The sequence below is a fragment of the Lissotriton vulgaris genome, chromosome 2_1 (genome assembly GCF_964263255.1).
Source record: "Lissotriton vulgaris chromosome 2_1, aLisVul1.2, whole genome shotgun sequence".
Classification (NCBI taxonomy): Eukaryota; Metazoa; Chordata; class Amphibia; order Caudata; family Salamandridae; genus Lissotriton; species Lissotriton vulgaris.
Genome location: NC_141687.1, coordinates 224,973,834 through 224,996,041, shown reverse-complemented (window position 1 = coordinate 224,996,041; position 22,208 = coordinate 224,973,834). Strand labels below are relative to the sequence as shown.

The 22,208-nt window shown below is 45.2% G+C and overlaps 1 protein-coding gene across 1 annotated transcript in view; it reads right to left on the bottom strand.

Moving 5' to 3' along the window:
- Positions 1-22,208, bottom strand: part of ZZEF1 (zinc finger ZZ-type and EF-hand domain containing 1) — a 1,733,356-nt gene that overhangs the window by 1,471,283 nt on the left and 239,865 nt on the right. The window contains exon 9 of the mRNA XM_086954803.1: positions 6,126-6,224. Within this exon, the coding sequence (XP_086810929.1) occupies positions 6,126-6,224 (99 nt within the window). The remainder of the gene's footprint in view (positions 1-6,125; positions 6,225-22,208) is intronic.

Genomic DNA, 22,208 nt, shown 5'->3' with positions numbered 1-22,208 from the left:
CAGTCGTCGTATGCTTGCCGGAACAGGTGAGTTTTTAAAAGTTTCCTGAAGGATGTGTAGCAAGAGGTTAACCGGAGTTCGTAAGGAAGAGAATTCCAAGTCTTGGGTGCTAGAAAAGAGAACCCAAGGCCGCCGTGTTTCTTCCGCTTAACCACTTCCATGCTCATGACAAGGTCAACTCGTCATGAGGCATGGTTAAGCTGTGCTTATGACAAGGTGAACTCGTCATGATAAATGGGGATCAGAATATTTCAGCACAGGACGGGAAAACCCTCTAGCAGCCAAAGTGTTAAAGGAAGGGACAGAGAGAGGATTGTGGTGCAGAGAGCGCAGGTTACGAGAGGGGACATAGCGATGGATCCTAGATTTTACAAAGGCAGGGCCATGGCCAGTCAATGATTTAAAGATGGTACAGCCAAGTTTAAAAATGCCACGTTATGCCACTGGCAGCCAAAGAAGCCTTTTCAACAGGGGGGAGACATGTTGATATCTGGGTTGACGGAAAACAAGTCTCGCCGCATGATTCTGCACCAGTTGTACTTGGCGGAGTTGGTAGGCTGGAATGCCAACGTAAAGAGCGTTGGCATAGTCAAGGCGGGAGATGACCAATGCCATAATGACTAGTACAAGGGCCTCAGAGGTCAGAAACCTTGAAATTTTTCGAATTTGCCGTAGATGGAAGAAGCATGACGAAGTAACTGCCTTGATCTGAGGTGTGAGGGAGAGATCTTTGCTGATGGTAACCCCTAAACTCTTTACAGAGTCGGCAGGGGAGGGAGCGGAGCCCCAGGAAGATGGCCAGAAGTTGGGGTTCCAGGGATTAAGGGAGCCTCCTGTTAAGACCAGCTCTGTTTTGTTGGGGTTCAGTTTCAATTGGCTTTGGCACATCCATTCGCCGATGAAGGTCATAGTAGACTGAAAGTCGGCGATGGATGTGGGTGAGGAGTTAAGATTAAAGACATTTGAATGTCATCCGCGTAATTAAAGATGGTGGCAGAATTGTTATGAAGGGATTCAATCAAGGGTTGCATATACAGGTTAAATAAAATTGGTGATAGTGCAGACCCTTGTGGAACCCCACAGGTTAGTTTCTCGGAGGTGGCTGAAAAGGTGGATAGGTGGACAGCCTGGGAGCGATGGGATAAAAAGGATCTGATCCACTCCAGCGCCATGCCCTGGATGCCGGCGCTGCCGACACGGTCGATCAAAAGAATGTGATCGACCGTGTCGAAAGCAGCCGATAAATCCAGAAGCACAAGGGCCTGGGGGATGTTGTTATCAGCTCCCTTCCTGAGCTCGTCCATCACAGCCACAATAACAGCCTCAGTAGAGTGTCCCGGCCGAAAACCCGCCTGCTGGGGATCCAGAAATTGAGAAGACTCAATGAAGGAACTGAGACAATTGGTCACATGGGCCTCTAGAATTTTACTAAGAAAAGGGAGTAGGGAAATGGGGCGGAAGTTACTCAGTACTAGGGGGTCAGCATTGGGCTTTTTAAGAATGGGCACCACTGCGGCACATTTAAAAAAATCAGGAACAATGCCTGTAATCAGGGAGCTGTTGAGTAAGGAGAGTGGAGGATCGGGCAGGCTCGAAAGGCTTCTTTTAGAATCTCAGGGGGGCAGCATCGTTTGGGGAACCAGAGTTTACTCTATTTAGGAGTAAACGATTTTGTGGTAGGCTAGCACTAATGGGAACTCTTCTGTCTCACACTTTCAGCAGAGTCTCTGCTTTATGGGATTGCAGTGATGGTTTCACTTGGGACACTAGCTGCAGGAGAGCAGCACGACAAGCCTGCTCGGCTGGGGCCAATCATGGCAAATACAGCCTCCAAGCAAAGATCCAACATGTGCTCATTGTGGGTAGTGCCGGCCTACCGGCTGGGTTCACACAGGGTTGTTTCTGGAGGAAGTTGAAGCCTCTGGGCTTCAAGCTTCTGCTTCATTTGATATGGCAGTTCCTGCTTGGGATTCACTCTGAGTTGGACAGAAGCACTAACCCTTTGGGCATTGCAGGAGTTCTGGACAGCATAGGAAGACTGGATTCCATAAATGAGCTACACGCTCACTGCACATACAAGCACTCGACATACACGCAATGTAAACACAAGTGTTCTGGGATTCGCAGAACAGTAGAATTTTACACACAACACTTTCTCTCAGACAGAGAAAAGTCTTTGGTCCGACAAAATATACACAAAGAACATTATATGCGACAAGCACTTTATGTGATGCACCCAAGGCAGGGGCAATAGTCAGATGCCCACTATGAGGGAATGCTTGGTGCACAACTCCAAGTCGCAAAACACGCTCTAGATTAGTGTGAAGCCAAGGCATAAATAAGAAGCCAGGGCCTAAGTAAAAAGCCAGGGCCTAATAAAAAGTCAGGGCAGGGGTACACACCAGTAGAACATGCAGGGGTTATTCAGTCCCAGCACTTGTGATATCAAAATTTTGACATGCTTTGCACAGTTTCAAAACTTGTTTGCCTTCTTCTGCCAGAAATAAAAGAAATCTGGTTTATTTTATCTATTCCCAGATCCTTGAGAATATTTTGCAAATCACTAGCACTATATTTTACTTATCTTCATCAAAGGTCTTCCTGCTGGCTTCCCTAACACAGATTTGTCACATTTGTAATTCCCCCAGGCAACAGACTGGAACCGGAAACCTTTTAACAACTGTACCCACACACCACTAGGTTGTGTCTTTGGATTTAGGGCAGTGTTATCCCACTCTCGAAGTAACCGCATGGAGCCATAGAGTGATCCTTCCTGGACTTGCCGACATCAGTTGACAACCAGGAATTCCACACCCATAGACAGAACATCAGTGACCAACTGTTACAGCATGCAAAATATAATAAAGATCACTATTAACACCTAGAATTCCTTTCTGTGGAATGGGAAAGGAGTGAGGTAAAAAATTTGCAGATAAGAGTGACTCAAAAAGAGCATTACCAAAGGCAAGTAACTTGCACTTCTAATTGCAAATTCCTTCAAATTTAGAACACATACCTAATCAGTGCCCTAAAACGGTGAAGGGTTTGAGTGGAGGTCCTGCAGGACAGAGCAATTAAAAAGCATTCCTTTGCGGAGTTATGAGTTAACACAATAGTGCTTGGTGAAGTTGTAGATAGACTCCTCATTAAAGCCTGGTAGAAGTCTAGCACTAGAACTACCTTAGCTGTGGTGGAATGAGCATGCAGGCAGTCAGGAGCCTCTATCCTGGCAAAGAAAGAACACCTAGAAATGTGTGGTTTGCCAGCAATCTGGGTAAAAAAATAAAATGGTTAGAGCCACGCAAGTCAGCCCACCCTAGATAGCCCTAGGTGTGTAATTTTTCAAAAAGGTACAGATTGGCTAGGTTTCCTAAGGTACCAGCAGAGCTAGGGTCCAAAATCTAGAGCTACCAACACTGAAAAAGAGGGTCACCTTTTGGAAGAAAAATGTGCTGCACCCATGTTACATTTTGGACTGCTTCCTGTCGCGGGCACTAGGTCTACCCACACAAGTGAGGTAGCATTTTTATCGGGAGACCTGGGGGAATGCTGGGTGGTAGGAAATGTGTTCATGCCCAATGATCCCACAACTTTCTCACACAGAAATCTGAGGAAAGTGAGATTTTTCTTTTAGCTAAATTTGAAGTTTGCAGAGGATTCTGGGTAAGAAAACATTGGGGGAATCCACCCAAGCCACAACTTCAAGGACTCCCCGGGTGTCTAGTTTCTAGAAATGTCTGGCTTTGGTAGGTTTCCCTAGATGGCCACCAAGCCTGGGACCAAAAACACAGGTGCACTCCTAAATATCACAAAAATATTTATAAATTTGGGTTGTTTTCTGTGCTACAGTGTGTTTTACCCTCACCGTTGTCTCTTTGAATATTGCACTCCTAAATATCACAAAACAACCTGATTTTGCAAGGGGGGCACCTGCATTTTGGTCCTAGGCTCGGGTAAAGGATTTAAATGCCACTCTGTCCAGAGCAAACCCTATCCTTTGCACTGCCTGTTAATGTGATTTCAACTACTTGATGAAGAGATCCCAGGAAAGACCGCAGCAAGATGGTCATCCGAAGATGGCCTGCAACTAACTGATGAGCCCACCTCCAAAAAACAGTCAGAGATCAATGAATATGTGTATTCTTAGCCTGCAAATACTAGCCGCAACCATAAACATCTAAAGGGTCCGAGGTGAAGTGAAAAAGAAGAATGGTAAACTTGAAGGGTTCTGACCTCACAACAAAGTGGAGTAAATGCCTTTGGGACTGAAGGATGGGCACATGAAGAATGTGTCTACTAAGTCCAAGGACACCATCCAGTGTTCTGGATCTACAGGGGAAGGGGCCATGGGCAGTGTTAGGAACCTGAAATTGTCCTTACAAAGGAAGGTGTTCAATAACCACGTTTAACGGTTAAAATCTTCCTGAGCTTATGGTCTTTCTTGGAGTTCAACAAGTAGCAACTGCTGCCCCTCTCCTTCTCAGAGACTCTCTCTATTGCCCCTTTGGTGAGGAATAGCTAATCTTCTTTGGCAAGTACGAAGGAATGTTCAACTGAAGTCTGAGCAAAAATAACAGAAACTGAGTGGGAAGGTTGACAGAAAAAGAAAGAGTGCAACATAATGAACAACCTGCAGTACCTATTGGTCTAAGTTAATTGCATGCCAGTGGGCAGCTAAAAAGCTATCCTGCCACTTACTGGCTGCAGATCACTTTGTATTCACAGCAGCAGGCGAAGAGGCCTTGCTGGCGGCCCCATCTTCAGCCACAACCACATGCCCTGGAGTCAGGAGCCTGTTGACCTAGCTGCTGAACAGGCTAAGATGACTGCCTCTGGCACCAATTCAGTTTCTGGGACAAGCCTTTGAACTTCTGTTATTGCTTGTGGAACTGTCAGGGTGGGGTGGGGATAATAAGATCAGGGAAAGGGCTGGCGCACAGAATCTTTGAACCACTCCAAGGCTGAATCTATCTCATCTTCAAACAGCCCTGAGCACTCAAAAGGCATACTCATAATAGATTCCTTTATGTCAGCAGAAATAAATGTAGCTCCCAATGAGGCATGACGGTAAGTCACTACACTAGTGCTCATAGCATGAATCGCACACCTGTGGTGTACAGGCAGCCCCCAAAACATATTTGGCCGCATCCACTCCGTCATAGACAGTATGGAACAAAGTATTTCAGACCTCCTCATGTAGGAAAAGTCAAGATTTCACTCACCATATTCCAGAAATCACGAGTGCTCCCTCACAAACAAACAGCATTCAGAAATTACAAAGCCAAACCGAGAAGGAAACACTCTCTTGCAAGGCGCATCAATTTTCTTCTATTCTTCCTATGGCTGGTCTGTAGGGAAGGCATTCAGCTTCAGTTTACCTGCCAAAGCCTGAATTATGAGGCTTTCTGGTGTGGGTTGCAGTATAAGAAAGGTTGGATCACCTGTAGAAGACCTATGGTGCCTAGTGATGTGGGAACTTAGTAGTGGAACCAAAGATACCTATGCTTCCCTCAAAGCTTCTGTCAGGGCTTCACTGAAAGGAAACAGAGGCTCAGACGCTAAAGGGCCAGGTTGCAAAATTTCTGTAAGCAGGTTTGCTAGTTTCCACAGCTGGCAACTACAGGTACTAAGGTTACAGAAACACAGAACTGGCATCCACGTCCAGATCTGGCCTGTGCCATCATTTCTGGAGATGGGGCGAGGCCACCTTATTGATTGTTGTCAATTTTTGGGGCAGCTTTTTACTTTTACTCTTGGGAAGTGAAAAGAGACTTAGCAACATAGAGAAAAATAAATCCTGGAAAGATTCAATCACTAAATAGGACTCCTTATGAGTAAACTATTGTATGATGTATTGTAGCTGTGTTGCATAATATGTTCTGAAGTCTGGGGTCTTTATGACCCCTTTTTCTTAAGAAAAGTCAAGGTCACCAAATCTATGGAACACCATCTCATACTTCAATAGCAATGTTTGTAGCAAATGATGTAAGGAAATGTGCAATCGTGTATCATAAAATGGTATATTTGCTCACATTGCTCACTATTTTCTTTAGACGGAAACGGCCACTGCATTGTAGTAACAATGCATTAAATGTACACGATTTAAACAGAGCTTGTGTACTTACCATCTCCTGTAAATGGTTCTACAAGCATATTTTCTGGTCCAGATTGATCTTCCTTCCCTTTAACATCACAGGCTAGCAACGTAAACTTGATTTGCTTTCCTGAATAAATAAAGAAAAGGGTCAGGAAGAAGATACGTACACAAAGCTAATCTTGGCAAATATTTTAAACACACAATTCAACATATACATATACATATATATGTAGGCTGTCTGGTTTTAGGATTAAACCTATAATAACTGATTAACCCCCACCGAAAGGAAAATAGCCATCACCGGTGTAAACATATAAACACTGAAAAAACTCCTTCTAAACCACAAACTAACTGCCAATTAAAGAAAGGAAAAGATGAGTGAAAAAGTAATTTCTATTTCTTCCTGAAGGAGTCAATACAATGCAACTTTGTTATACAAGGCAGCAGCAAGAAAGAATGGGCTAACATTAAACTGCTTGAGTTTTGTTTAGGGATGTCACTAAAACATTGTCTCTTTTTCCGTCTGCTTTTTTTCAGTTTTGTGGTCTTTGGTCTAAAGAGGAGTGTTTCGAAGCATGTTTTAGGTCTTATTTAGTTATTTTAAAAGCTGTAGAGAATCAGGAAATATCAATCATATTTGATATTTTGGCTATATTTGATTTCACTGATAGGTAAAATGGCTGGTTGCATAAGAATCTTTCCCAATATGTACCATCACATTTACACACAGACAGAGAATGGGTGAAATCGTTTGATACATCAGCCCCCCTTTTCTAACGAGTCAATATTGATTGTAGGTGAACTGGCAAACACCTCAGGCTTTAATCATTCAAATCAAGGTTTAGTGAAAGGTATATGTGAAAAGAATGTTGTCACCAAGCAACTGAGATAGTGGTGACCACATGACGCCGGACGTTGGTAAAAATGGAACGCAGTGTCACTTGGAATGCTGCTTGAAAAAGTTCCCAAAGTTCAATTAAGATTGGAATGATATTGTTTGTATTTGCAGTAATTCAGCTATGTATATGAAAAAGTTGAATGATGCCCTGTCAAAATCGCTACCTGGGCTGAAGTGCTTCCCTGTAAGTGCTCCTTGTCACTTTCTAGATGGTATGCTGAAAGCATCATTACACTCTTCAGAGTTAATGAAGAATGCTATTGACTTTGTAGTCTATTCTAGTACACGGTTTCGTTATGCCCGGGAACTAAAATGCTAATATTTCTTATTTTGTGCTTTGTGTGGCATCAAAGAAAGAGTCATCTTAACTGAGTCATTTAGCCTGTGGTTCTTAGTCCTAGAGGCTGTGAATGCCATATTATCCATGTGGTGACCGTTTACGGAATCTTTGCTTAGTGATGCCAATATCAAGAAATGTGATGATCTTTGGTCACATATTGATAGTGATGTGAAAAAAGTACAGTCTACTGCATGCTCAGGTTTTTACAGGAAAACATGACTGTTGTAGTGGACTTAATGAAAATATTATAGTCTGAAAACACCCTTGTCCATCAAGTGTACAGCGTAATTGGTGTAGATATGAAACATCTCCTTGAGAGTAGGCTGAGCGACAATTTTAGTGAGTTTGGCACCGCAACATACTCCATGTTAGAATTCTTGCCAATTGGTAAGCAAAGAAATGTTGAGGAGCAATTCAAGAAATTTTATTTTACAGTCTATGGGAAATGGCTTGCTATGATGCATAGAAATGTCCCTTCACCAACCATGGTACAAAAGGGGTGGTGATGGACGACCATCTGAATCAATCAAACACTCACACCCAGTCAAAAGATCTGGGTTTAATCCATCACCGTTCTTTAGCCCACCAACCATGGCATTTGAAGTTATTGAGGCCTCACTGAGGTACACTGCACAACTTCTAGATCCCTTCTGAATTTTCTCCAGACTTTGAAAAGTACTGCTTCATTTTTTACCTCTTCAATAACTGAGGGGATGTGTGCCCAATTCAATGCATATGTTGCAGAACATGTCCTAGACAATCACAATCTTCAGGTGCACCAGTATTGGCATGAAAAGCTATGTCATTGGCCACAGTTAGCAAATTGTGTACTGGCTATTTTGGCGTTGAGAGTCTCAAGTGCCAATGTTGCGAGGGCCTTTTCAGAGATAAACATTTACAAAGGAAAGAAAGAGCGACCAAAGTCTCACTAAAGAGGTATTGTATGGTGTCCTACAATAAGTTTGATTTGTAAAAATGTATTTGGACCTATGTACCCTGTACACCTGCTATGTATACACATGCACTATCAGTGCTGAAAGCAAGCAGTAATTAAAAGCAAAACATTCCGAAAACACCGGAAAAACTCTGCTTCTGTTGTTTTTAATGGCGCAAAAGTGTGTAGCCACTGATAACCACTGTATTGAAAAAACTGAAAAAACCCCACCAGAATTTACCAAAAATAGAAACTGAAAACAGGAAAGCCTAAATATATGAAATATAAAGTACCCCTGCTGTTCAATATAAGGATATGTCAAGTCACCAAGTACTTATATGATCCTACAGAGGAATGAGTCCGAAGGCAGAGTTCCTTTATAAAGTTATGGCAACTGCAAGGTGACTTGTACACATACACTGTATGTACGGCAGGGGGTACTTAATCATTTATAACCGTTGGTACGTAGCTCTTTCATGCAAAAGAAAGACCATGAAAAAAAGTTCTAATTTTGTCTATAATTACCTAAGCAATGAAAAACACATTATCATAAACATCTCCTTTCTGGTTGTCACTGTACAAAGAGAAGAGCAAAAGAAAAAAAAATATGGTTTGTTTTATTAACGGCTGCTTTTAATTATGCTACGTGACCTGATCTGCCTCTCTCCTTTGCTGCTGGCTCTACAGCAGCAGCCATTGTACTGTCAGAACGCAACTGTAATAATAAGTTATTACAGTTGAGTTCAGACCTCATTTCTTTAGAATCAGCGACTGAATGAGTCATAAGTCAACACATATGAAGAAATTAGATGGGATTTTTATACAGAGATTGAAGGATCCTATGCATTTAATAAATATTCACACAAAAAACAAAGGTTACAGGGGCGTTATAGTTAGGTTGATATTTCACTCGTTCAAAACCAGAGAAAATCAGCAACGCACTGCTTATGACCTCTCATATTACATCACTCATGACACGGTCAGTGACATCACTGATTACATCATCCACAGAATCTCTGACACAGCCAATCACACCCCCATGTAACCATTCATACACCCACTTCAACTTTCACACTGCCATTCTCAAAACCATTGGTACACACATACCAGAATTTATATACCCACTCACTGATTCATAGGTCTGCACACACATCTGCTCAGGCACCCCTTACAGCCACTCGGACTCAAACTGACTCACTAATACAGACACCGATATATCCACTCCTACAACCATACAGCCACTCACACACGGTCAGTCACTCATAGAGCTCCTCGCACACCTACTCACTCGCCTATAGAGTCAATTTGACAGTCAGTTACTCACCTATAAAGTTACACACAGCCCCTCACTTATTCATACAGATACTAACATATAATCACTCACCCATACAGACCCTCACACACACACTCACTAACCCATATAGCCACTGTCACAATCCCTCACTCACACATACAGTCACTGATATACTCACTCACCTATACTGTCTTTCACATGTCCACTTACTCACCCAAATACCATTGACACATCCATTCACTCTTCGATACAGCCATAGACACAGTCAGTCACTTATATAACCCTTCACTTACACTCATTAACCCATACACCCACTGACTAACGCACACACTCATAAATGCAGCCAGTCACACAAACTCTAACCCACCCACACAGACACTCATACACCCATACAGGTACTCAGACAACCGATCAATCACCCATACACACACACATGTACGCACTTACCAACCCAAACTACCACTACGACACCAAGCGACAGACTAATGCAGACATTCAGAAAACCTAGTCAGTGACCCATACAATGACGAAGACACATAATCACTCACTTATACAGTCAGTCACAGACCCAATAAATCATCCATACAGGCACTCATACACCCACTGATTCTTCAATACACCTTGGTGTATATATATTTGACACTCAAACCTTTAGAAAAACTCAGTCACCAAATTATGTCATTAGTGATGTCATCAGTGATGTCACTCAACATGTCATGAGTGATGTAATATGTTAGGTCATAAGCAGTGCACTGTGGGGGCTGGTGTGATAGTTAGCTCAGCTAACTAGAACTGCTGAATTTCTCTAGTTTTGTATGAGTGAAACATCAGCCTATCTCAAACGTCCCTGTAACCTTTTGTTTTTTTTGGTGAATATCTAAGGTTTTTTCATTATATTTCCTAACAATAACAGCCCTGCAACCTTTGTTTTTTTCAGTGAATTTCTAAGGTTTTCTGAATGCTAATTCTAAACTACAATTTACCTGCAACCTTTGGTTTTGTCAGTGAATTTCCATGTTCTTTAAAGTAGCAATGGTGTTTGCAGAATGGTGTGGAAAGGGGATGGGGCCTCTGACCAGGTGTCAGGAATCTCGCTGTGTATGACTTAAAGAAAGTATCATTAGGGTTTCTTGGTCCCAAAGGTCCTTTAGCATCCGAGAGAAGTTTATTCCCCAACCAGTAGTGCACCAGGAGACACGTCTGCAGAATGGTGCATAAAGGGGGCATGGCATCCAAAGACCTTTTAGCAAACTGACTGTGTGGGATTTGCTGGCGATAACAGGAGAGATAGTTGGGCCCCCTAATACCCTCAATAGTCAAGGGGATTTCATCCCCAACTAGTACTATGCCAGGAGGCGTGTTTGCAGAGTGGTGGAGAAAGGACATCCTTGATGATTGCACAGGTAGTGCCTGTATGATTCTACGAGTGCCATTGCCAGGGTCAGAATGCGAATACCGGGAGTTTTTAACAAAATGTAAAACACATATAGACATATGTTACATAAGGTTTCAGTGTAGCTATTTAGTAAGATACTAATGTAACTTTCCCCTTTGTATTTATTTGTCGAAATAACTAAATAGAAAATGCATTTTCCTTCTTCACAGCAACACCAAAGGTCGCAATGACATCAGTAGTCACGAATACAAATGACAGAGTGAAAAACAGATATCTAGACATATTTTACACAAAGTTTGAGTCTAGCTGTTTAATAACATCAAAAAGCTAAACACAACAGTGGAACCCCTACCAGAAATCACGCACCTACCTATCCCAATATCCCAAATATATTTACAGCAGAGGCGATAGCCATGTATCTGTTTAGTAACATATTGGATTAACTTTATTTCAACAACACATTTATAAAAAAAAGAACAGTTTACAAAAATAACATCTGAGCTCACAATTAGAACATACCTACAAAACACACATCTAACTACCCATTGTTACCCTACTCATGGGGAATTAAAAACTGTTGTCAAACTAGTGCAATGCACAATCTGAAAACATGCCGGCACTCAACTACGCCCTTCAGGCATTCCCGGGTAAACTGAGCCACGAACTGGAAAAAATTAACTGCAGGGCATATAAGAAACTTTTCCACCTCCCAAGATGCACCAGAAACACTCTAGTTCGCTTGGAGTTTTCCCTCAACCAGCAAAATCTGGAAGAGCTGGCCGCCTTAAGTAAATACTACTTTTTAATGACGGCGGCACAAGAGAACACTCTGAAGGCAGTCCTGAAATGTATTTTCAGGGAGCCAGGGAACCCTAGGTCGGCCTCCCTTGAAGTGGCTAAGGTCCATCTTAACCTTGCCATGGACTCCTGGAATCCTGAATATGTCACATACTCCACAATCAAAAACGCGATTAAAAAACAAGTGCGCGCGCGGTCACGGGAACTGAATCTGGAGTCCCTGTGGCGAAGAAAAGACCTGCATGAGACCCTGTGTTTTCCGCACATCCTGAACTCCCCCAAACAGCATCTCACGCAGGCAGTGGGAAGTGCAGCCCTTTACAAGATCCTGGCCTACAGACTACACCCATTGCCCCTAAAAGAACTTTATCCATGTGGCAAGGCGAGCCCAGGTGCACAAGCATGCAGGCTCTGCAGCTATAAACGGGAGTCATTGGCACATCTTCTTTTCTGTTGCCCCGCCTTGCGGTTGCCCCGCAGTCTCTATCGTAGGCCATTACTCAGACATTCTGGGTCAAGCTCTGCAAAGGATGGGATTTTTCATCTCTACACCCTATCCAGAGTAGTGCATATGGCTGCCTTTGGGAAGTTTATCTTTAAAGCACGGGCAATGCTGATGACTGCCACTGGCCAGACCACAGAGCCCTCAGCCGGCCCATGAACCTTTTTTTTCCGGCTTCTTTGCATTTTTGGAATAACAATACAACTTGATTTTTGAAATGTCCTTAATTTTAACCTTTTCTTTTGTAACGTGATGACTTTTGTATTGCTGGTTTTATGTAATGGTTTTTAGTAACCAACAATAAATATTCATTCATTCATTCATTCATTCATTCATTCAATCTGAAAACATCACATGACCGTGAAAGTAAGGAATATCATTGGATAATATACTGTTCAGTAAAATGAATAGGAAATATAAACATACTCCTCCTTCTTGAATCTTCTTTTCCAGACGTTTATGGTGAGCAGGTGGTAGATTTTGGCTGGAGGCTTTTTTTGGACTCATGTGGGACGACGTTCATGTTAGATCATCTAAAAACCTATCATATAAAACGTCTTCAACTGCAAATGAAGTAGAAGGAAGCTGGAGAGCCATCTACATAGGTGGCAGCTGCAACAATTCCCGGCCGGAAAGTCCCTTTAGAGGTACAGACTACTACAACAGATATGGCTCCAGAGTTTTCAAGAATGGCCACGTATTGCATGAACTGTAGTGTTGTTATAGGAGCTGGTGAGCAGTGTTTTACAGCTATTCGCAATACTGCCAAAAATCATTCATGGTCCTTTTTTCCCCCTTTTATATTTTTTGCACATTTCTTAAGATGAGTTCATAGTGAACAACAAGAAGGCAACGCAAAGCAGAAGGACCCTCGACTTCAATAGCAGCACAACAACACTGAAGCAGAGAGTCAGTTCAAAAGTCCAATCTCAACTTAACGATTTGGCTCCACAGTTTTCCCCAATAGCATCACACTGCATGGGTTGTAGAGTTGTAGTGAGTGCTGGAGAGCATCCATAACGGCTCTTCGCAATGCTGCAAAGAATAACATTTTTTTTTTTTTATATTTGGACCTTCACCATCCACTCCGGATCTCTGTCAGACCCATGCCCACACCACATCTTCAACAAAGCCAGCACAGCCATCACACCCCATCTCCGGAAAGTCATCAACACCTCCTTCGAGACAGCAACCTTCCCAGAGAGCTTGAAGCATACCGAGATCAATGCCTTACTCCAGAAACCCAAGGCAGACCCCAAGGACCTGAAGAACTTCCGACTCACCTCCCTGCTCCCCATCCCGGCACAGGTCATAGAGTAGACCGTCAACAAACAACTGACCCGCTACCTCGAGGAGAACAACATACTGGACCCTTCCCAGTCCAGGTTCCGAGGCAACCATAGCACCGAGACTGCCCTCATCACCGCCACCGATGACATCAAGTCCCTGCTGGACAACGGAGAAATGGCAGCCCTCATCCTCCTAGACCTGTCAGCCGCCTTCGACACAGTCTGCCACCACACTCTACGAACACGCCTCCCCAACGCCGGGATCCAAGAGAAGGCACTGGACTGGACCACCTCCTTCCTCTCCGGCAGAACACAGAACGTCCGCCTTTCCCCCTTCCGCTCCGAAGCCACCAAGATCATCTGCTGCGTACCCCAGTGCTCATCCTTCGGCCCAACTCTGTTTAACATCTACATGGCACTGCTCGCCCACGTCGCCCGTTGGCACGACCTCAACATCATTTCCTACGCCGATGACATCCAGCTGATCCTCTCCCTCACCAAGGACCCCCACACGCCAAAACCAACCTTCACAAAGGAATGAAGGCCGTCGCTGAATGGATGAGGAACAGCCGACTAAAGCTGAACTCGGACAAGATGGAGGTCCTCATCCTCGGATCCACCCCTTTGGCCTGGGACGACTCCTGGTCGCCGGCTGCACTGGGAACCGCTCCAACACCCACCAACCATGCACGCAAACTAGGGGTCATCCTCGACTCCACCCTCTCCATGACTAAACAGGTCAGCGCCGTCTTCTCCTCCTGCTTCAACTCCCTCCACATGCTTCGCAGGATCTACAAGTGGATCCGACCTGAAACAAGAAGAACGGTCAACCAGGCCCTCGTCAGCAACAGGTTGGACTACAGAAACGCCCTCTAAGCAGGATCCTCGGCCAAACTCCTGAGACGGCTCCAACGCATCCAGAACGCCTCTGCACTCCTGATCCTCGACATACCTCGCCGCAGCCACATCACACCCCACCTGAGACCAGCACTGGCTCCCGGTCAACAAGAGGATAACCTTCAAGCTCCTCACCCAAGCACACAAGGCACTCCACAACACTGGGCCAACGTACCTCAACAGACGACTCAGCTTCTACACCCCCACCCGCCAGCTCTGCTCCGCCGACCTCCCCCTCGCCACAGACCCCCGCTTCCGAAGAGCGACCTCCGGAGGCAGATCGTTCTCCCACGCCGCCAAGACCTGGAACACCATCCCCATCCACATACGGCAGATCCAAGACGCACTGACCTTGAGAAAACTCCTCAAGACCTGGCTTTTCGAGCAGTAGCAGCATTCCCCACCCCAGCCCCTTGAGACCCTCACGGGTCACTAGTGTGATTTACAAATTATATGATAGATTGATTGATTGATTGACCTTCATAGTTTTTCTACATTAGCAGGCATTTTATTATCTTACAAAATGGGTATCTAATATGAACAATTGTTACTTACCTGTAAACAGGTGGTTCTCCAGTATTGGTGTCTTTCATAGATTCACATGCTTGAATATTCCCCGTCGTCGAAGTGGGAGTTCCACGGTAAATAAAATAGCAATAATGCGAAATATATATAAATATATATAAATATATTCAATGAAAATCCTCTGACTTCCACACCAGCGGTGCGGTGAAAGAAGGAGACAGACCCCACGGCTTCAGGCAAGATGTTGCTTTTATTTAAAACCTTCCTGGCGACGCGTTTCGAGTAACTAGTACTCTTGATCACACACCATTGAATGAGTCAGCCTGTTATTTTTGAATGCTGGTTTTCCCTGACCCCTCCTATGGGCCACACCTCCTAAAGTGCATCACATGGTTTGTTAAAACATAGGCATAGAAAGGGTACATATATCATAATGGAATGTTAAACAGACTGTTGTGGACTTTTCCATTTGGTAAAAAAAGTACATTTTGCCTGAAACAATACCGTATAACAAATTAATTCTGTTTATACTTATCAATCAATTTTTCATGATTTTATAATGCTAAAATATCGCATATAAAAACCTTAGTTACTTCCATTAGTAATTATTGCACATATCCCATGGCTGTGTATAACCGTTTATCATAACTGCATGAATGCAGAAGCGCCTCACAGCTAATAAAGTGACTGGTGCTGTATAAATATATTTGTACACATAATACATGATAAAGAAGAGGAAAACATAATAGAAACCTCAAAAAACGATTCCTACATAGGAATGCATGGTAAAGAGAAAAAACTATTTGTAACACATCAGTGTCATTATGTTAGTCCAAATTACAGCCAATCAGGCGCCAGCACCCTCTAGAACCTTCTCCTCAGAAGCTCAAGCCCTCAGATTTTCGTAGCACCAAAGTGACCAAGAGTGCATGAGGAGAAGAGAGCCTCTGAGGGGAGGAGGGTGGGTCGCATGTGAATCTATGAAAGACACCAATACTGGAGAACCACCTGTTTACAGGTAAGTAACAATTGTTCTTCTCCAGTATTAGGGGTGTCTTTCATAGATTCACATGCTTGAATAGAATAGAAAGCAGTAACCGCCGAAAGCTGAGATTGCTAGGCACATATGGCAAATGCAAGACAGTAATAATTATACAGTCATGTAAAACATCATAGCAATCAAAGCAAAAAGAGCAAGGAGGGGGGAAACAGAGGCTCACCTTAATGGAAAAGATGGCGAAGCACTGCCTGTCCCACAGCGGTATCCGCTTCATTGATGGCATCCAAACAGTAATATTTGGTGAAGGTGTGCCTGCTGGACCATGTCGCTGCACGGCAAATCTGATGAAGTGGCACACCGGCAAACAAGGCGGTGGATGACGACATAGCCCTCGTAGAATGAGCCCTCACTGAAGACTGCAATGGTTTGCCAGCTTGTGAATGGCAGAAGGTAATGGCTGAAGAAAGCCAACGGGCAATTGTTGGTTTGGAAACTGGATGCCCCTTACGCAGTCGTCCGTAAGCAATGAACAGTTGATAAGACTTGCGGAAGGAGGCAGTTCTGGCAATGTAGAATTTAAGGCATCGTTTGATGTCCAAAGAATGTAAGCGCTGTTCCGCCGGAGAGCTTGGGTCCGGAAAGAATGTTCGTAGGAACACCGGTTCATTCAGATGAAAATCCGTAGGCACTTTAGGTAGGAAAGAGGGGTTGGTGCGAAGCGCCACTCCATTAGGTTTGAACTGTAGATAAGGCGGCTTGATAGTAAAAGCGTGAAGGTCGCTCGCGCGACAAGAGGAAGTCAGAAAGCAGCGCAACTTTCCAAGTGAGGAGTTTGATATCCGCCTTATGGATAGGCTCAAATGGTGACTTCATAAGTTGAGATAGGACAACATTGAGGTGCCAAGATGGAGGAGGGCGCCGCACAGGTGGGAACTTGCGGAAGAGCCCTTTGAAAAATTGCCTTATGATTCTGGATGAACAGAGGGAAGAAGATCCATCGTGTCGAAAACGAGAGATTGCAGCTAGGAAAACTCTCAGGGTAGCGTGTGAAAGTCCTGACTGAGCGAGACTTAAGAAGAATGGAAGAAGCTGCTCCAGAATGGAATGATGGGATGGACATTCGCTGCCACGCACCAATGACAAAATCTCTTCCCCTTGAGTTTGTAAGTTTTGATGGTAGACGGAGCCCTAGCTTGAGCAAGGATGTCTCTGCATTCCTGAGATATGTTCAAGTTTGCGAATTCAAGGTGCTCAGGTTCCATGCCGACAACTGTAGCATGGAGGGGTCCGGATGGCACACTTGGCCCCTGTCCATCTTTAGAAGGTCTGGACGGGGTCGCAGAGGAATGGGCTCGCACTGGGACAGCAGAAGCAATTCCGAAAACCATGCCTGTCTGGGCCAACGAGGTGCGATCAATATGATGTGGCAGGGCTGTCTCCGCATATTCCACAGCACCCGCGGTACTAGCGGAATCGGCGGAAAAGCGTAAGCGAATAGATCGCACCAATCGATCAAAAGGGCATTCCCGCACGACCCGGGGTGGGGATGCCAACTTGCGTAAGACGGGCATTTCCGATTCTCCGGTGTGGCAAAGAGGTCTAGAGCTGGGTGACCACAGCGATGGAACACAAGATCCAGAGTCGGTTGGTGCAGTTCCCATTCGTGGGTTGAGGATGTGGACCTGCTCAGAGAGTCCGCTAGGATGTTGGACATGCCCAGCAGATGGACAGCAGTCAAGGTGATCTGATGTTGGAGAGCCCAATCCCAGATCGACTGGGCCAAGCGAGACAGATGTGGAGACTTTGTTCCTCCCGGTTTGTTCACGTAGTGCATGCTGGTGGTATTGTCCGTTTGGATAAGCACTGACTCCCCGTGAACTACAGGTAGGAATGATTTGAGTGCATGGAAGATCGCCATCAACTCTAGCCTGTTGATATGCCACTTTCGTTGGGGCGGAGTCCATTTGCCTTTGATGGATAGGCCTTGGAGATGAGCGCCCCGCCCCTCCAGAGAGGCGTCCGTCGTGAGCGTGAGATCTGGTGCGTGAACAAGGAAGGACGTTCCAGTCTACAAATTGGTTGGCTGCGCCCACCAAAGCAAGCCTTTTCTCATGCGGGCCGTGACCGCGACCAGGTCGTTGAAAGACCCTGAGACCTGACGCCACTGTAAGTCCAGTTCCTCCTGAATGGGACGGGTTCGCAATCTGCAATTTGGGATCAGTGCGATACAGGATGATGTCATTCCCAAAAATGACTTTAACGTCCGAACAGAAAAAGACTGTTTTCTTCGAATGAGGGAGACCAGACGAAGGATCTTCTGTTGACGCTCCTGTGAGACGAACGCTTTTGAAAGTTTTGTGTCTAGGATCGCTCCCAAGAAGTTTCTTTTTTGCAGTGGCGCAAACTGTGACTTTGACGTTGATGGCCAACCCCAGGGATTGAAACACTTATTGGCAAAGACGAGTGTCCTGACATAGATGATGGTGTGATTGAGACTTGAGGAGGCAATCGTCCAAATATGGGAAGATTTGAACACCCTGGAGACGCAGGTGAGCCACTACGGGGGCCAGTACTTTCGTGAACACACGAGGAGCAGATCGCAGCCCGAAGGGCAGGACCTTGAACTGATAGTGCATTTGTTCCACTTTGAAACGCAGGTACTGGCGATGTTGATGGATAATTGGGACATGAAAGTACGCGTCTTGAAGGTCTATGGTGGTCATGAAATCCTCGCTGGATAGAAGACGCAGGATTTCCAGTAATGTCAGCATGCGGAAAGATTGGCACTTTAGGAACTGGTTGAGAGCCCTCAAATCCAGAATGGGACGCCAATCTCCGGTCTTCTTGAGTATGAGGAAGAATCGAGAGTAAAATCCTTCTCCCCTCTGATGTTTCGGGGCCACTTCGACTGCTCCCTTTAAAACATGAAGACGGACTTGATGGTAAAGCACCTCGAGGTGTGGAGGAGGTGGGCCAAAAGGTGGAGTATGAGGAGGAATCTCAACGAATTCTAAGGTATGACCCCGCCGTACAATGTCCAAAACCCAGCGGTCCGAGGTGATGGAGGACCACTGAGAATAAAACAGAGAGATTCGACCTCCAACAGGTTGGGGGTGGCAAAAGTCATTGGCGCTTAGGAGTGGAGCCACGATAGGAGGACTTTCCCCTATAGGGTCTGGAGGACTGCTGATGAGTCTGCTGAGAGGATGTGAAACGCTGGTTGCCCTGGTTGTAGGAGTGGTATTGTTGCCCTCCTCGAAAATTGGAAGAAGTGCCGCATCCGTGCGCACCTCGAAAGGACTGCTTCCGGAATTGCAACGTGCCCAAAGACTTTGCCGTATCAGTGTCTTTCTTAATGGACTCCAGGGCGTCATCGATGTGAGAACCGAAAAGCGATTCACCATTGTACGGCATATCCAGTATCTTTGATTGGACTTCCTGCCGGAAAGAGGTGGATTTCAAGCAACCCTGGCGTCGGAGGGCAGCTGCACTTGCAAGCAGACGGAAACCTGTATTCGCTATATCGACTGCACAGTTGATCATTTCTTCCGAAGCTCTCTGCCCATCATGGAGAATCTGCGGAGCGTCCGCCTTGGAAGCTTCAAGTATAAGATCCATTAATGCAGATATGTCTGACCACATCTGCCGGTCATAGCGTCCCAAAATGGCCAAGGCATTGGCCGCACGGACAGAAGTAGAAGCCATGGTTGAAAACTTGCAGCCAATAGCGTCTAGGCGTCGACCCTCTCTATCTGGAAGTGCGGTGATTGGAGACGCTGGGTTCCGGGCTCGACGCTGTGCAGCTTGAGTGACTACTGAGTCCGGTTTAGGGTGAGAAATCAAGCATGCCGGAGAACCAGTCGGGGCCTTGTATTTTTTCTCAAGGCGCGGTATTTGAACAGGTAACGAGTTTGGAGCTACCATGAGTTTAATCCCCTCCCTTCCACACAAAATCGATGATTGGAATCGTGTGGACCTGCTTATAAGGCTTATCCTTAAAATTGTAAAGGAAACAGTCCTCCTCACGTTGCGATCTAGGTAACTTGAAACGCTGAGCCGCTTTGTCCGTTAGTAGATGAAAACTGGCGATATCAACTGGAGGTGATTCACCAGAGTTTCCCGGCTGAGGAGAGGGCGTCTGCGCTCTATAATTGTCCCACTCTGCCATATCCTGGTCGCCTGCATCTTCGTCCGAATTGTCAGGGACCTCTCCGTCCTCACGTTCTCGGAGCGCCTCATCATCCGCATCGTGAGGATAAACCGTAGAATGGATCCTGATGGACGTCTGAACCTGAGACGAAGTTGTAGGTGGCAACACTGGCGGAAGAGACGGTAGTGGCAGTGCAACAGCAGCAGAAGATGGTACGGAAGTACCTTGTGGAGTTGCTGGGAAGCGACGGTTGTAATCATCCAACATATGTTGGAGATTCGAGATTAATGTTAATGGTATTGTAGCCATAGGCACTTGGACCAACTGTTCGTCAGGTTGAGACTCTTGGTCTTCGCCATCTTCGTCAGCGTCAGTGTCCTGACATTTTATAATCAAGTCAGAGGGGCTGCCCCACATGTGTCACCTTCATTTTCAGAGTCACTCTCATGCTCAGAGGTAGTGGCGAACATTGGAGACGGTGGTTGCGGCTCTGGAGCAGGGATCTGTTGGCTCGGAGCCTTATTGCGACGATGGGTGGACTCAGCAGAAGGTCCTGAAGTCTTTAAAGGCACCAAGGGCAAAGAGGAAAATGAAACCGGTGCCACCGTCGACGGCGCCGTCGACGGAACTGATTTGGCTGTCGACGAGGATGATCTTGCAGAACTTATCGTCGACGGAGTAGTCGACTGGGTCATCGTCGACGGGCAATGCATCGCAGACGTCGACGGAGCAGTCGTCGGCAGTGTAGTCGTCGACGGCACGGTCGTCGACGTTGCAGTCGTCGACGCAGGTAGAACCTCCGTAGATGGAGTCCTCGTCGATGGGGCTTTGGTCGACGGAGTCTTGGTCGACGAGACCTTGGTCGACGGAGTCGTCGACGAAGATTTCTTTGAGACTTTCGTCGACGAGGATTCTTTCTTTTTCGTCGACGAGGAGATAGGAATCGTCAACGGGACAGGCTTGGAAGGCAGAGAAACTCTTGTCGACGTGTATGCTGTCGACGAGACAGTCATTGACGAAGTAAAAGCTGACGTCGTCGTAAGCGTCGTCGTCGAGGATGCAGTCAGTGCGGTTCTCGTCGTCGGAACGCTCGTAGATGGTCCCGTCGACGACGGAACTCTAAGAGGCGTGGAAACACCCCGAGAGGCAGAAGAAGACGCCTGAGAGCCAGGTCTCGTGGGCGTAGTGGTAGTAGGAGTGGTCGGAGACACCACAGAAACCAGAGGCAGGGCCATTTTCTTCTTTTTGAGGAATGGTGATGGAACATCCTGTACACTACCACTCTTAGAGGCAGAAGAAGGAACAGATTGTAAGCTTTCTGCATCTGACAGGGCAGAATCTTTGTCCTTTAGACGTTGGAGCCAAAGGAGAAGACGGCCTTCTCTGTCCTTAAGAGTCTTAGTAGAAAAAGTTCCACAGAACTTGCAGCTGCCAGCCTCATCCTTCACACGACGTGCGGTAGAAAATCTGAGGGCTTGAGCTTCTGAGGAGAAGGTTCTAGAGGGTGCTGTCGCCTGATTGGCTGTAATTTGGACTAACATAATGACACTGATGTGTTACAAATAGTTTTTTCTCTTTACCATGCATTTATTTATTTATTTTATTTTAGCTCTTTTATAGCGCAGGAATTCGACCCCCGAAGAGGTATCTCCGCGCTTCTGTTCTATGTTTCATTCCTATGTAGGAATCGTTTTTTGAGGTTTCTATTATGTTTTCCTCTTCTTTATCATGTATTATGTATACATATATATTTATATATATTTAGCATTATTGCTATTTTATTTACCGTGGGACTCCCACTTCGACGACGGGGAATATTCAAGCATGTGAATCTATGAAAGACACCCCTAATACTGGAGAACTATGTGTTGTTCATTTTATTATCGTCTAATTTATTGTATCACTACTTGCATATAACTTGCCATATAGATAAGTTAAACCGTCTCACTACAAATAAATACACAGGTATCTTTTGCCAGTTATCATTATTAACTTTTTCACTTTTAAAATATAAGTCAACAGTATGTGTTTAAATCTTCTAGTAAGCGCATCAACAACATGTACTCTCTTCTTTAAAACTATCAATTG